This window comes from Lepisma saccharinum, chromosome 7 (assembly GCF_977018435.1).
Source record: "Lepisma saccharinum chromosome 7, izLepSacc3.1, whole genome shotgun sequence".
Lineage (NCBI taxonomy): Eukaryota > Metazoa > Arthropoda > Insecta > Zygentoma > Lepismatidae > Lepisma > Lepisma saccharinum.
The window spans coordinates 22,013,655-22,030,502 of NC_139235.1; the positions used below are offsets into that span (position 1 = coordinate 22,013,655).

Sequence of the window (16,848 nt, forward strand, 5' to 3'; positions counted from 1 at the left end):
GTTAAATGTTGTAGCAAGAACAAAAAAGTAAATTATTTTCCTGCGATTTGTGTTAGCATTTATGTAAATAATTAAATAAAACTGTTAAATATTGCAAATATTCGTTATTTTATGGGTACGTCAACACTAAGGTTATTTGTAACCCATCACATGTCTGTTGCGGACATTGAAACACACCCATGCCCTCGCCGGGACTCGAACCCGAGACCTCTGGATCAAAGCGAGTTGAGACGACCACCCAACACGCTCGGCTACCGAGGCCGGCTTAGAACTGTTAGGTTGGTCTCTTAATGTAAATACAATAAAAATGTTAATTGTTATCTAAAAAACAAATGAACAGACACAAAAGACATAAAGAGTCTTAAACGTTTTTCATGTTACATTTCATTTGCATGAGGAATATAATAGCTGCTTAAAAACTGGTATACGAAGACGTAATTTTTATTTTCAAAAAAGGGAGGGAGTGAGTCATTCATTAATTTATTTCAGTGATCAGAGCCCCCCCAATAATTTTGACAAGTCGGCGCCCCTGGACTGGGTTGATATCTATAAATAACACGCGGTTATTACAGGTTTATAATTTTCTACTTCTGCCTATATGCACGTAAAATACGGTATATACGAGCAGAGGGAAGGCTACCGAGGGTCAAGAGTTTGGCACAGAAGTATTAACAGAGAAAATTAATATAGCTAATAGTTTTCGGTGTCAGTGAGTCTAGTCCGCCATTTTATCGCAGTTAGCATCGAACAAAATGGCAGCAGTTCGGGACGGCTAGCTAGGCGGGAGTTCGCACAGTCCTGTGCCGAGGAAAGCAATCTCGTCTCGAGTTACAAACGCCAGTCATGTTCTCGTTCAAACTCGGAGGTATTCGACTCGATGTGGTTACTGTCCCTCCCATCAATTTCATCCAATCACTATTATATTCCCTCGGGCGTTGTGATTGGTCAGAAGTGGCGGAAAAGCGACATAAAACAAATACCTAGACTCCAAAAATTAATATTAATACGAACTTCTTTTTTTTTCTCTCCAGTGGTTCAACATTTTGAACTGAACATACTTCTTTTCTCGTTGAGTAGGGAACGGATTTCTAGGTCCATACCTATTTTTTTTTGCTACGTCCTAGACGTATGCTATTTCGAGATCTTTGCGTTTCATGTACGTACACAGCACCCCTCTACTGAAATTCTATAGGATCTTAAAATGCCTAAATGAACCATAAATTCCTATAAATGCCTAAATGAACTATAAATTCCCATAAATGCCTACTTTGACTTGAAAAATGCCTTTTAAACCTTTCGCTTCACTTTAAAAATAAATTTTATTAAGAAAGATCCTTAATTTCCACCACAAGAGTTTGAGACCTTGGACGAATCTGAGCAGCAAAATAATCAACCCAACAGCAACGGGTATCAACGTCTGTGTAAATTTCCGACACCTTCCAGACTGCATCACGAAATTGAAAAAAAAATGTTGAGTGGATGAGGCATTCTCAGTTGTTGAACCCTGTACCACCCAAGCAATTAAAGGGAGCGTAGGTATAGCATACCAAACAAAAATGCGGGCTGTTTTGGGACGGAATTCTAGCTAAAAAAAATATTCAGTTATTAAAACAGGGCTCCAACAGTGTAAGAGCGCGGGAAGATTCCAAGAATACCTCCATCTGATTGGTTGTTTCGAGTGCCTGCTGTGACGAGTAGGTAAGGGAACCATGCAAGTAACCAAAGACGTTGCCTATATTCCCCATTGACAAAAAAGTCTAGGTGAAAGGGGAGGGTTTGCGCCGGAAACTAGAGCTTCCCTAGTATAGAGGCTGTTCATCAAGGAGAGAAGACCTCTGCGAACCTGCCTGCGGTCTGAGGTTGAGTAATTTGTGCACACTTTATGCACATATAGACAATCGGGATTTGCCTTACAGTTTAAAGTGGGATCCGAACCACGATGTGCCTCCAACGGACATCGAACCTACGACCAGGGTTGTTAAAGGTCCGGGAACCTTCGAAAGAAGCCACCAGATGGTGTATGCGAACAACGGTGGGGTAGTAAGCACGCACCCAAGTTCAGTCGGTGAGTCACAGCGTTCGAAAATGGAGGTCATGAAGCAGGAGCAACGTTCGTACATTAAAATAGCAGTTCTCCGCGGTAGAAATGCACGGAAATGCCATACAGAGCTACGGGAAGCTCTAGGTGTTCATGCCATGCCCTATCGAACAGTGGCGAGGTGGGTGGGGGCCTTCAAACGGGGCAGAGTGTCAACTGCCGATCTGCCTCATAATAAAACACTCCAATATCCTGTGTTCTGCCTCTTCCCTACGACAGTCTCCTGCATCCAGACTTCATCTGGTACATTCCATACACTTTCAAACGTACATCTTATATTTTTCGTGTTGTCCCCTGTTTGCGAGGAAAAAAATAGTTGCCATGACTTATGACTTATCCCTCGTACTTAAATTCATCCGAAAAAAAAAAAAAAAAAGATTCCAGGACCGAATTTAAAAAGTTTACAGATAAAAAGGTTCTTTACGGTACAAAACCCATTTACCCTTGCCGATTATCTCTTCTGGACCGGAATTGAATGTATTTAAAATTCGTGGACCTTAAACAACCCTGCCTACGACATCTTCGTTCGTTAAAAGCCGACGATGTTATAACTACGCCTCGGGAAGAACCAAACCTGCCTTCGGAATCAGGAGCAGTTGCATTTATGAAATTTGCACAAATAATTTCCTGCGGCGTAGAGACACTTCTAGTTCGTAACGATCACATTGAAAATTAATGGGATTGTTACAATCCAGAACTGTCCGTGACTGTACAAGCCCCCACTCACGGACGTCTGGAAGAACTTCACCACGGAGAACATTGAAAAGCATGGTGAGGTGCTTCAAAATATGATAAAGTTTTTACATTGGACAAATTGTATATTTGTTATAATCAAAGAATAGTATTAACTTATTATAAGCATCTAAAAGTCCTAAAATGGACTAAAACCATCATCTTTTATCACCTAAAAAGTCGTTTCCTACTCATGAGCCAAAAATACAATACAATGAAACATTACAACAATTAAAGCACAAGGTAGAATGATAGTTTTTCTTGTATGTACGTATTGCTTGCATTCTAGAATTATTTCTCTTGTAGTCTACGGTTATTACAAGCACAAAAACCCAGTTTTTCGTTGTGACGTTTCAGGAGAACACACGCTCTCTTCATCAGACATTTATTTCTAGTTTGACTATAGATACAGTTATAACAATGGTTAAGAATTTTTTTTAAATAAAAAAGACAAATGGTAACATAGACCCACTATGGAGTTTTCATTTTCATAAGTGGAGTAAGCCACCACCTTTAAAATTTAATGTAACAGAAAACATCAAGAAACTCTGTGAAAGCCATGATGTTTTTGAATTGCCTGATGATATTTGGGATTCATAATATTTTTTTTTTAATAAAAATAATGTGATCAAAATTTTTATCTGAAATAAAAATAAAACAGACTGCTTGTTTTTTCACAGTTATGTTGCTATACGAGGGGTGTCCCTATAAGTAGCGAGCCTAACCTAGAAGAGAACAGGATGGGACCACAATAGTAACCTATTTTTCTACGTAGTCTTCCTGCATGTCCACACACTTTTGCCAACGCTTCTGCAGTGCTTTTATCCCAGTCTCATAAAAGCTTTCCTCAAGGCTTGCAAAATAGTCATCCACAGCACTGATGACGTCATCATCACACTGATAATGCACACCGCACAAGCTTTTTTCAGGTGTGAACACGTGCATTGTCCTGATGAAGAATCACCTCTTTAGAGAGCTTTCCCCGTCGCTTAGTCTTCAAAACACCCCGTATTTGCCTCACCAGGGAAGCATAATGCTCTCCGGTCATGGTGTTTCCCTTTCGGAGATGATCAACCAACGCCCTTAGAGTCCCAGAAGACTGTCGTCATCACTTTCCCAGCAGAGGAACCGGCCTTTGCCTTCTTTGGGGTGGGGGAGCCGGGGTGTTTCCACTGTTTTGATGCCTGTTTTAGCTCCGGTACATAGTGATGAGCCCAGGTTTCGTCAACAGTCACAAGTCGTTCAACAAATCCGTCTGGATCGACCTGGAACAGCTCAGAGATCATGCGTCTTGTCAACTTTTGTTCACTTGTCAGAAATTTTGGAACCCAACGCGAAGAAACCTTTTACATCTGCAACTGGTCGTGCACAATGCGCTCCGCTGTTGATTTGGACATCTTCAGTTCCTCTGCAATATATCGCACAGTCACACCTCTGTCTGCAAGAATAATCTTGTGCACTTCTCTACATTTTCTTGTGTCACCATCTCCACTGGCCTGCCTGGGCAAGGGCCATCTTCCACACTCACTCTCCCCCGCTTAAATTCGGCTAACCATCTCTTCACTGTGGCAGAGGATGGAGCATCCTCTCCTAATGTTGTCACCATATCCTCATGGATTTCCTTGGAACTCAACCTCTTTTTCAACAGATAATTGATCACTGCTCGTATCTCTTCTGTCTTAATTTTTCTGACGTTACGCACTTAGCACACTTCTAGCTTCTGCAAAGACGAATAGGATGGTTCGAACTGGACACCGCTTTGCATATACACTTACAAAGAATTGCTATTTCAAATCCCCAAATTATTTTCAGATTGAACTATAGGAACCCTATCAGGCTCACTACTTATGGGACACCCCTCGTATTACAACATTGTAACATTGACAACATCCATTGTATAACGGATTCTCCTTTTTATTTAAAAAAATCTTAACCATTATTGTCAAACTAAAAATAAATGTATGATGAAGGGAGCGTGTGTTCTCCTGAAACGTCACAACGAAAAACTGTGTTTTTATGCTTGTAATAACCGTAGACTACAAGAGAAATAATAAAGATAGAATGGTTTTGAAAACAGGCAGTAAACAATTTTATGTGATGAAAAGAATTTTAGCCATTGAAGAAACAGAAGTTCTTTACTAACACTAATTTAAGATATCTCTGGCTACCCGGACAATCTGCTAGTTTAAATTACAGGCTCGTTTTAGTAGTGTCGATATGATCTCGAAATAGCAGACAAAAAGAAAAAACAAAATACTTATTTAAAAAACTATGTAAAAGAAGATATTCTTGCACTCTAAACCCATCTTCTGAAAAATATATTTGGGCAATCATCTCACTGACGCTTCTGAATAAGCCATAGTGGAGTGATTTTGATTTGGACATTGTAAGATTGAAGTTAGTGCAAATAAAACCAATTGAGTTCTGAGAAATACGAACAAGTGTTCTCGGGTTACCGGCCAGGCTGAATTGGAGTTAGCTTCCAACGTTTCGAGGGCATACATTGCTCTCATCTTCAGGGAGATGGTTTCATGTGATCGGGAATGTAATGTTCCGAAGACCCACCAGTTGATAAGTTTAATCCTCTCAGCTCTCTAGAATCGATTCAGTCTTTCACTTCTTCCTGGCTATAGTTCGTTAAAAGGGTTCCCTCTCTACGCAATTTTTCATCTCCGCATCTCTTGCTGATATGCAACTTGCAGACTGCATATTAGCGCAGTTTGCAGAATGATTTCAGTTATTTATACAAAATTGTCAATGGCAAAATTCGCTGCAACACACTCCTTGAGGAATTCCACTTTCGTGTACCCATGCGCACAACACGCAACACAAGTTTATTTTACACAAAAAAAAAAGACTACAAATTCAAAAAAGATCTTTCTTTTACAGACTTGCCACACAATTCAATGATCTCTCCTTAAGTATCGATATATTTTCCTCCGAGCTTGCCTTTCGGTCTTCTATTAGAAGAAACTTTTGTAAATAATATCAAGTAGTGCCATCTTTACTTATTTTTTTATAATTTGCTATTCATTTTTGTGTTATTTTGTTACTTTTAATTATTATTATTATTATTACTATTATTATTTTGCTTTTTGATTGTTGACAATTTCAGTGTAAAATGGCCTCCTGTGCTGTATCTGGAATTTTCTCAATAAATAAATATGTCTGAAAAACTACCATGTTGCAAATGAAGCTAATTCAAAAGTTTGAGCAAAACGTTCTTGTGAGAAGTGTGATGACGTGTCAAATGAGGCCCTTTGGAATGGTTTCGAGTAGACAGGAAGAAACAGCCTTAGATATTTATTGCTCAACGTAAGTATTCAAAGTATTTATTTCCAAGTTTTTCATTTTTGGTGTCATTAGCAGTAGTATGCAAACTGACAATCCACAAAAGCGATATCAACAAGAAAAGAAAATACAAAAGCATGCTGTACTGTAGGCTACGAAATACTAATGTAACCTTTACGTTTAAATGCAATAATTAAAATACGCATTTTATTCATATTTTAAAAATGTATTGTAATATGTAACTCTATTGTAATATGCCTCTTTTATGACAATAATGCAGTACATCACCATAATTCAACCATCAATGTCATTTTAGTAGAACTTAAATGTACTTAATGGAACCATACCCAAAGTTAATAGAAACTTGGTTTCCTCTTAACGTTTCACGTTACCCTCTGAAAATTTTGCGACTACAGCTCTGCCTATTGGTCATTTTGCGAATGAATATAATGTTTGTAGCTATACATCTCATAGCTCCAGAACGTCAATATAGCAGTTGCGTTGAGTGGTAAGGCTTTACAACATGCACAATATTCCTACTAGCAAGATTTCTGCACGGCTGCCATTGCAAAAAAAAAAAAAAAAAAAAAAAAAAAAAAAAAACAATAGCTACGATTTCTCACAATCCACATGTACTTGTTTACATTAACATCATTCTTACAACGAACATAGAACAGCAGTCTAGTGCCAGTTTGGTACCAAGTTCATTGACCAGTAGGAAATCTAGTTCAACACTAGTTGCCTGCGAGTGGGTTGAAGAGGACAAGGAACACGAGATCCCGAAAGGCCTGCTAACTCTTCCCTACCTGTCAACAGGTAGTTTTCCCTTTTCTTTCTCAAGGACGGTCCTGTCTTTTGACCTGCCACAGACCTCAGCCCAGCGGGAAACCCGCACCGGCCCTTGTCCACCACAATGGATGCCCCAAACCTCTTCCATTCTATGCACAGCGACGCCCCTCAGCGCTGTAACTGCAAATACCTCTCTCTCTCTCTCTCTCTCTCTCTCTCTCTCTCTCTCTCCTTCTGGTATTTTGTTCAGCCACCCCACCCAATGGGACCACTGACCTTTTGCAAAAACCACCAGAATGTATTTGTGGCTCGAACGAGAATGTATCACCTTCCCCTCCTCTCCTCAAAACTCTTCCCCGATACAGTCATCCGCGTCCGCAAGCGTAAAAGATATGGATCAATATTTTGACACCTGTCCAAACGTTCAAGAGATGTGTAAGTGGTGGAACAATCAACTACCGAAACGCTTCTGATCGTTGTGTAAGCGTTGTGTAAGTGCACAGATTATGCACTTCGCCAAGGGAAACCAGGCACTCTCTCCTACTCAAAACACAGCATTTTTCTTCGCACTTTCCTTAGCATTTCTACTAACTGTGTATATTCGAAATAGGCTCATGGAGCATGTGTATGTCACAGTGCATGTTCCATGGTCCTAAAATTCTTAGCAACTCCCGTACCAGAACCAATCAGATCCGAGCTCTGCGTGTAAAATGCGATGTAAGCAATGTATTACAAGCCAATAATTATTCAACCAAGAAGATAACCTTTTCGATATTTCGTATCTAACGTTATATCTTTGTTATTTTACGTCGTTTTCCTGCCACTTCTTGCTATTTGCGACGATGAGGGTGTGTGATGATTAGATGAAATTGATGAACAGCCGACATCCGTGATGGGGTGGTTATTGATGAACGTTGAAGAATGGTCAATGTAGAGTGAAGTGTACAATGACTTCATAATTCTTGCTATTTTTGCATATGGTTTTATTAACCACAAACAACATTTTAGACAGTCCGTGTTTTCACCATTCATTCCTTCACATTACCGACATATTTCCAATCAACAAAAGAATATATTATTTACTTTTATTTGGGATTACCGCTCTTTTTTTCCCATATCTATGTACTGTACATAAATTTACATATTTGTTTTTTTACTTTGAGTACATTATTATTATTAAAGAGCAATATTAATATAAATTTTTCCTGCTAAATTGTTAAGCCACATTTTCTAAAAAATGATAACAATATATATCCAACTGTAAGGTTAGGTTCACAAATCAAAGATTCCAAACACTGTGGAAGAAGAAATGCACAGTTTATAAGTGTTTTGTAGAATGTCTCTCTGTCTTGTATGTATCTATTACAGTCGAATATAATATGGTGTATATCTTCCTTATTGCCACATGTACAGTTTGGGTTTTGTACAATCCGGATCTTTTGTAAATGATTTTTAGTAGTTGTATGTCCTGACCTAATACGATTTACCAATATTATCACATTCCTTGTAAACCAGGGCCTGATTCTATGAAATTAGCTATCCTCTGATAAAAACTGCCCACATTCTGAAATTCACTTTTGCACCATTCCTTCCAGTTTCCCTTCAACTTTTTCTTCACCCTCGGCAAAAGTTCTGTGTACCATGTTTTCAGCTCCAGGACAGGTTGAATTTCCCTAGCTTGTTTTGCATACAAATCTGCTATTTCATTTCCTAAATGTTGATAATGTGCTTTAACCCAGGTTAAATGAATTATCTTTCCTCTGTTCCTTAAGTTTTGTAAAGTTTTTACACAGTTTATAATATATGTTGAGCATTTAAATAATAAATCGTAATTGGACTGAATTGAATGTAATACACTTTTGGAATCCGTTAATATTAATATATTTCTTTCTTGCAATTTATATGTATAAATTAGTGCTTGGCAAATCGCATAAGCCTCAGCAGTAAAAATTGAAAAAATATATCCTAACATCATGCAAGTTTTCTTCTTCTTAACATTTTAATATACACATTTCAGTTATCAAAGCGCGGTACGACGCCATGGTTCCCGGGTTCGAATCCCGGCCTGGACATGTGTGTTCTTTCTGAGTGTCGCTTCATCAAATTCATCATTTCACTCATCTTAATCGTTGCGATTAGCAAAAAGGGGCAGAATAGAGAAGCAAAATAACAAAAATCAACAATGATGAAGGGACAAAAATACCCATGTCGGGATTCAAACCCGAGAATCTAGAGGGAATTTTGAACATATGTTTTTTTTTTTTCAGGATTAGAAATATTGTAGCGGTTTCGAAACGAAAAATTCTCGAAAAAGTCTATTGAAAGAGATCGTTTAGAATGCCATGCTTAATGTAAACATTACACTGACAGCGAATTTATCAGGGAACTTACTGTTGCAATTATTTTTTTTTTCGAGATAGGGATACGTGAGTGAAAAATATCAATATCACCACTGCTCTGGGCTCTGAAGTTTATGACAAATTATATTTTTTTCTGAGCCTTGGAAACAATGCTGAACTTGATATCGGTCAGTTCCCCTTCAGTTAGAACCAGAAAACATTATTTTTATTTTCAATCATTTGGCATACTTCGATCTTTTTTTTTATTTTAGGTCACTTTTCAGTACTTTTTGCCGTTTTTATTGCATTTCCCTCCATTGCTGAGGATTTTTTTCTCCTCCCATGTTGTTTCGTGAACAAGGTGGCCACTCTAAGACCTTGATAAAATTCAAGTATAATTCCCGATTTTCAAGGCAAACTTTACAAAAATTTAAGGGTACAAGTGATGTAATCTCTATTTCAACTTTACGTATTACCGCCTCACCCCACCCCCAACACACAGATACACAATATATTAACAATATAAAGAGTCTGTGTCATTTCAATGTATAAAAGAATTCTAATTCAATTCAACAGTAGGCTATATATATATTTAAAATATTTAATTTAAAATGCCGAGTTCATATTTGCCATTTCAAATACTCAGAATAGAAATACATCTACAAACACGAGTCACAAATGTTACGGGATATATTAATATGCGAAAAATTGTTAATTGTATAAGAATTTCAAACTCCAATTTACATAATCAACTTCAAGATATCTTACAATAATCTTCCGTCTGTCAGATAGATTGTTCTGCAAAGGACACTAACAAAGTAAACAGATTGAGAGAATTCTGTTTTATTTTCCACTCTGCTTTCTTTTCGTGAGAAACTTGCCTCAAGGTATTAATAAATATGTATAAATTCATTTGGATTAATAAAAGTTGCAAATTTTCACGTCTACGGAGAAAAGTTTATGCAAAATTCACGCACAATTCCCGGAGCCAATAATTCACGCATAATTTCCGGAATTCAAGGAATTCCCGGTGAGTAGGCACCCTGCGTGAATTTTAAATGCATTTTCTAGCATAACTTACGCATTTAGATTTCCTGACATGGTCCTTTTAGCAAGTTCGCCGTTAATTGAAAATACGGTCAATTGAAAAGTACAATATTATTTTAACTGAAATGTTTGACAATGTATTAATAAATTTATTGTGGTAAATTTATTTTTCCTCCAGCAAACTTAAAATACTTTGTGTGAAGCCTACTTTGAGGTTATCTTGGTGGCCTCCCATGTAAATTGATATTTTCTTCCCGTTAAGTATGCTATTTTTAACTCTTTAACTATCAGTGGTTAGATATGTTTCTATTCAAGATATTTTACGCCACTTTTCTACCTCCCCTGGTTAATCGCGACCATGAATATGTGACTATGATAATGTGACGACAAGAATAAGGGAAAAAAAAGGATTCGAAACCATGACTTCGTATCGCGTTATGTTAATCACTCCGTCACAGAGCCAGGCAATTACTAAATATCTGTGTAAACTAAATGTGCATGCTAATTTCGTTCAGATAAATAATCCGCACGCATACCAAATTCGAACATGGAGTTGTAGAGAGTTATGAGCAAATATATATGAATACTGTGAAATAAATACGAGTTGCGCTGTTTCAACAACAAATGACTACATGCGTTGTTCCAACTTTAACCCTTCTCAACGTGTACACATTTTGATAATAGAGGTTGATGATTACCCAAATATTGATATGTTTGTTGCAAATTCTGTGACATACATAGACAACGTAATGTATGTAAGTCAACATTGTGTATCAAGCAGATCACAAATGTAATCCGATCTAAGAAAACGAACCGCATTAGTATTAGTTTTGTAGTACGAGTGGGAAACTTTGTGACTTAGAACGAGGCATCACAGTCAATCTACAAGAAAGTACAACAGAAAACTTAGACAATGTAGAATATAAAATTCCGTGTACGAAATGCATTTGCAAATAACAACGGGTTGAATACTTTTCACTGTCTTGCCAAGGAAAATGTTTCATCCAATTGCACTTGAGAGCAAGTTTATAATGCTAAAACTTCAAATAGGGTTGTAAATATGCATACACAAATCTTCAGTGGATCCTCTTTAGGGAATACCTAAGAACAGCATCGATATCTAGTAACGCTTTTAACCGCCTTTTTAAGTACGTGTGTTTTTTATTATCACCATTAATATTACAAGAATGCCTTCACGGTGAAGACAACGCAAGTATCATCTCAAAAACTGTAAAAAAAGAGTAACTGAAGATAAAAATTTTATTGCCTCCGTGTGGAAACACACTGAATTGTTAACATTCTTTTGGGCAAGTCCCTATGGTGCTCAAGAAAAGATCAAAGAGTTTTCCAGATGGAGCACATGGGCCCTTAGAAGCTCTCGATAATGTGGAGAATAATAGTATGATAATATAAGTTTTATGCAGTTAGTTAATTTACACTAAATCATCCTTAGAGAGTCTTCACTTCAGCACTGTCTTTGTGCAAATATGTAAGAGCATTCAATGTAAGTCACATGAAAATTACCGAACGCAAAATTCTTAACAAGTGCATGCAAAACGACCCAACCACGTGATTTTCTTACTATTTCCAGTTGCAATGATCGTGGTGGCCAAATGAAGGCAGATCTGAATTACACGCAATTAATTCGACAATATACTTTGGCACTCAGGTTGACACTGCAAATACTATAGCAAAGCTGAGAATGTAGTGGGAAATTTGAATAACGAAAGGATAAAAAATATCCTTACAATCGCTAAAATTAAAACGTACATGAAATGAAAAAATGGAAGACATACTTAATCGCATCAAAGTTAAAAGTTAATGATTTAAATGCGAATATATCTTTCATATCTTAATTTTATATATTTTAAAATTATATTTGCATAAAAGGAAGAAGACCGAAGATGATGTGCTTCAAGATAAAACTATTTCTGTCCCAACTCCTCACGTCAAGCAATTCTAAGAGTTGTATTCATGTGAAAATGCATACTTGTTAAACTATCCACGAAATTACAACTGTGTTACGATTTGTCACCAAATTGGAACTCAAATTCTTAAAAATATAGTCAGGAAAATGCTTCCCTAGCCATTCAACAAAAAAAATTCAAATTTGCTCTGTCGTTCATTAAAGCAAAAACCTCGTCAGGATTAAATAAATTTACGAAGGTCAATCAATAACATTGACAATATTTCCTGCAACATCTACGCAACTGGTTTTGCAGGAGGAGAGCAGGTACAGTGCAACTAGATGCCCTCTCGAGGGCGAGGTGGTGAGAAATTCCACTATTCCCGATGTCTGTGAAATAGATATGGAGCTTTTGAAGAGTCACCGAGATTTCGACGAGTTTTCGTCTGTCGAAAGGATTTAGAAATTTTTGTACTCGCCAAAATTAGATGTCCTGTGCTTATACTTTCTTTGCCAACTTCCCCTTAACTATAACAATGATTATGTTACTTTTGTGCCAGATGATTCGTCTAAGTCCATTCCTGAAAATCCAAGTAAGGGATTTACTCGTCATATGTTTATTACAAGATCATCAGAGTAAATAGTTCACTTATAGTAGCCTGAATGCAGCCATTTGGTAGATTCTACTGATCGTGCCGACACCTCCTTCGTATAGGGAAGAGATAAAAGGTCTAAACTGGGAGCATCACTTGACACACAATCAAAGCATTGGCATAACTGGGATAAAAGTGAGCAAACAGTCGATATAAAAGAACTTACCTTTAGAATGCAATGTCCAATTGGTTCGCTTTCAGCAACGGTGACGTTGTAGAAGCTCTGGTCAAAGATGGGTTCGTTGTCATTGACGTCGTGGATGGTGACGAGGACAGTGGCGGATGAGGAGAGGGGCGGCGACCCGCTGTCGGAGGCCACAACAGTTATCTGCGGGATTGGATCCGTCTCGCAGTCGATTGGGGACTTGGTGGTGATGAGGCCCGTCTTGGAATCGATTTGAAACCATCCCGAATGCGTTTCTGGGGTGTCGAGTATGGAATAGAAGATTGCCGAGTTGTTGCCTTCGTCCTTATCCATGGCTGACAGCTGAAATACTGAAGTCCCAGGGTCTGCCACCTCGAGGACATTAGCGTAGTACACGGTCCTGTCGAATTCTGGAGCGTTGTCGTTGATGTCGGTGACCCTGAGGTGGAAAGTTCTCGATGCGTGCAACGGTGGACTTCCCTGATCTGTAGCTATCACGCTGAGGGTGTAGTTGGGTTTCAACTCCCTGTCGAGCGGTAAAGACACTATGACCAAGTAGATGATGTTATCCCGCGTCGTCAAGCCGAAATGTCCCTCACCGCCGTCTAAGGTAACATTCACATTGGCGTACTCTTCCTTGGAGTCCGGGTCGTTGACGGAAATCCGAGCGACGAACTCTCCCGGTTGGGCATTCTCAGATATCTTCGGCGTGGCGTCGTCGCTCAGGAAGATGAGGTTGATGGTTGGCTGGTTGTCGTTGACGTCAGTTACCCTGATGGACACGAACGCCGTGGTCTCCAGAGGCTGGACGCCGTTGTCCCTGGCGACGACGACAAGCTCGTGGACTTCCTTGGTCTCGAAGTCCAGAGGGCGATTCACAGCAATCTCTCCAGTCTTGGGGTCTATCCTGAACATACTCTCCCTGTCGCTCTGCCGCCTGTTGATCGAGTACGACACCTCTCCGTTCTCCTTGGAGTCGGTGTCCGTTGCGAACACCTGCAGCACGCTCGTGCCGATCGTTGCGTTTTCAGGTATGGTAGCGAAGTAGCGGCTCTGGTTGAAAATCGGCTGGTTGTCGTTCACGTCCTGTATGGTTATGTTCACCGTCATGGAGCCTTTCAAAGGCGGATTCCCGCCGTCGAACGCCTCTATCACCAGGCTGTAGAAGGCAGTCGTTTCTCTGTCCAAGAACCCGTTGATCTGGAGGTCCAGGTACAGCACACTGTCCCTCTCCCTGTGGGAAGAGAGCCTAAACGCGTTGTTGATGTTGCCAGAAACTATATTGTACCTCTGGGTGTTGTAGATGCCGAGATCCAGGTCTCTCGCAGGATGCAAAGTCCTCTTGACGTCCCTAGGGGTATTCTCTGGAAACACGATGTTCATCACAGGAGTCGGGAACGTAGGGGCATTGTCGTTCTCATCCTTAACTTGTATCACAACCCTTATATTTTCCCCGCTGAGGGGTATGGCGACCAAAGAGTACGAACTTCTCACCTCGCGATCGAGAACTATCTTGGTCCTGACCTCACCGGTGGACTGATTGATGACCAGATCTGAATCCACTGCACTTCCGGGCACCGGAACGATCAGGTAAGGTGGAGGGGGAGGCCTCGAGCTGCCTGGGTTACTCTCCCCGATGAAACCGATGCTGGTGCCCACGGTCACTCCTTCGGAAATTTCAAACTCGCGTATGTACTCCCCGTGGATGGGGTCCACCACGAAACACAACACGGACGTAAGGGTCGCCAGGGCGACGAGGAGGAACGTCGACGGTGTCCTCTGCCTTGTCCGCGGGAGGCAGCACCATCGTCTCGACGCCATTCCCTTGTCCCCTGTCTTCTCGAACACGTCCATCATCGCCGCCACGTTGGCAGCCACCACTGGCGCTGCTCCTCGCTAGAAGGGAGGAAGGGAATCACCATCCCCGCCAACAGCAGATACCGAGCAGCCGCAACTCATCGTTCACCATGACCGACCACCAAAAACGACACCAATAACTCCTCACTCCATCCTCTGCCGACGACGAACCCTGAAAGGAAGACAAAATTGCATTTAGGCATTGGAATCATGGGATTAACTTAGGTAAAGTTCCAAATACACAAACTGACACCAAAAGATGCAAAATAGTGTCACCCTAATAAAACTATACAGAAAACAAAGAAGGATATAACGTGCCTTTGTGTGTACCCAAGACTAAGTATGCAAAATACATCTGCTGCAAAATATTGTATTTTTGGTTATTTAACATTGTTTTCACACCACTTTGTGAAGGGAATGAGATCATATGATGAAGTAAAAAAAAAAAAAAGTAAAAACTCGTCGCATCGGTGACGGGAACCGGGTTCGAATCTTGGCGTAGGCCTTCAAGTTTCTAAGTGTCCGTCCAGCAATTTCATTCATCTAAACATCTTATCGCAACAAGCCAAAAGCAGTAGAAAACAATCAGAAAACTGACAAGAAAACAGCCATGTCTTACCCAGGAGCTGTAGAGAAAGAATTATTGGGTATCTATAATGTTATAATGTGCATGTTCACCTCGTATTTTGTCGATTGGTTGTTAAAGATTGAGTCCTGTTCAAAGACGTATTATTTCGAGTTATGGATTAAAATTGTTAATTTACATAAAAAAAAAACAATCCTAAACTAAACTCTGTGACGTGATAGCTCTGCCAAGATGTGTTTGGAGTCTCTTCGCCGCGAATTTCTGACTTCCGGGACCAAAGTCGACTATTATTGCTTTCGAGTAGCTCCCACCGGGGCCGAACCATCGACCGCTTGCACCAAAGAGGAAAGAGCTAAATATATGGCGCATGGGGAGCTCAAAAATGAATGTGCGTATGTATTAATATCGTTGATTGATTGATATGCTTTATTTTACTTCGCTTTTTGAGCCACTTTTGGCTAATTTGAGAAGATGGGGATGAGTGATGACATGATGAAATTGATGAATGGACACTCACAAACATCCATGCCCGGGACCCCTGGCGTCGTAGCGCGATGTCTGTTGTTAACAGTACACTAACCATTCCGCCACGAAGATGGCTGAGATATGCAATTCAATAATATGCAATTACATGTACATTTTCATTTTTATATCTGCCTGCAGAGAATATTTCGCGGTAAACTTAATAGTATAGTTATGTATTGGAACACTTGCTAACTTAAATGAGAGAAGAGTTTCAAAAATACATCTACTGCTACTAGTGAGCTGGAGTAAATGCAAACTCATAAATACAGCCGTGAAAATATTTTAGTACGAATAGTTGCACTGGATTTATAACCAGGACTATTTTCATTAATTTTGCTCTTGCATACCACGTGTTTGTAATCAATAGATATTTAATTATATTAATATTAAAATGAATTATTTAATTTGATATATTATTATAGCTTTTGCTCTTTTGGTCAAAATACCTATATTTTTATCATTTATGCTAGTACAGAAGTTGTTAGAAACTTGGACATTTTGTTCCAAGTCTTGAGGTTATCCTCGCATAAAACAAAGAGCATAAACTTGGTGATGGACAATTTGCTTGGTAATACCTATGTATCCCACTCTACAGTTAAAAGCATAACTGATAATTGCGGGCTTCAATAAATTTGTCACATCACACTTGGGGCAAATTTTCCTTCATCTCCCAGCCGGACTACGTCACAAAAAAATACGCGACGGATCCACCTCTATGTATTACACCTTGGCCGTTTTCCTACTTCAGAACTACAAGATCAATCAAACGCCTCTTGTTAAAATAACATTGAATAGCACATGAACAGAATTATGTAATTTCCTACTCTGCTCACGATATGGAAAACTGTTTGCACTTTGAAAATCACATGCAACATTACCG

General features: G+C 39.4%; 1 protein-coding gene across 1 annotated transcript in view; it reads right to left on the reverse strand.

The window, feature by feature from the left end:
* ds (dachsous cadherin-related 1) overlaps nt 1-16,848 on the reverse strand; it is a 471,629-nt gene that overhangs the window by 445,282 nt on the left and 9,499 nt on the right. The window contains exon 2 of the mRNA XM_083125066.1: nt 13,022-15,029. Within this exon, the coding sequence (XP_082981192.1) occupies nt 13,022-14,857 (1,836 nt within the window). The 5' untranslated portion in view covers nt 14,858-15,029. The remainder of the gene's footprint in view (nt 1-13,021; nt 15,030-16,848) is intronic.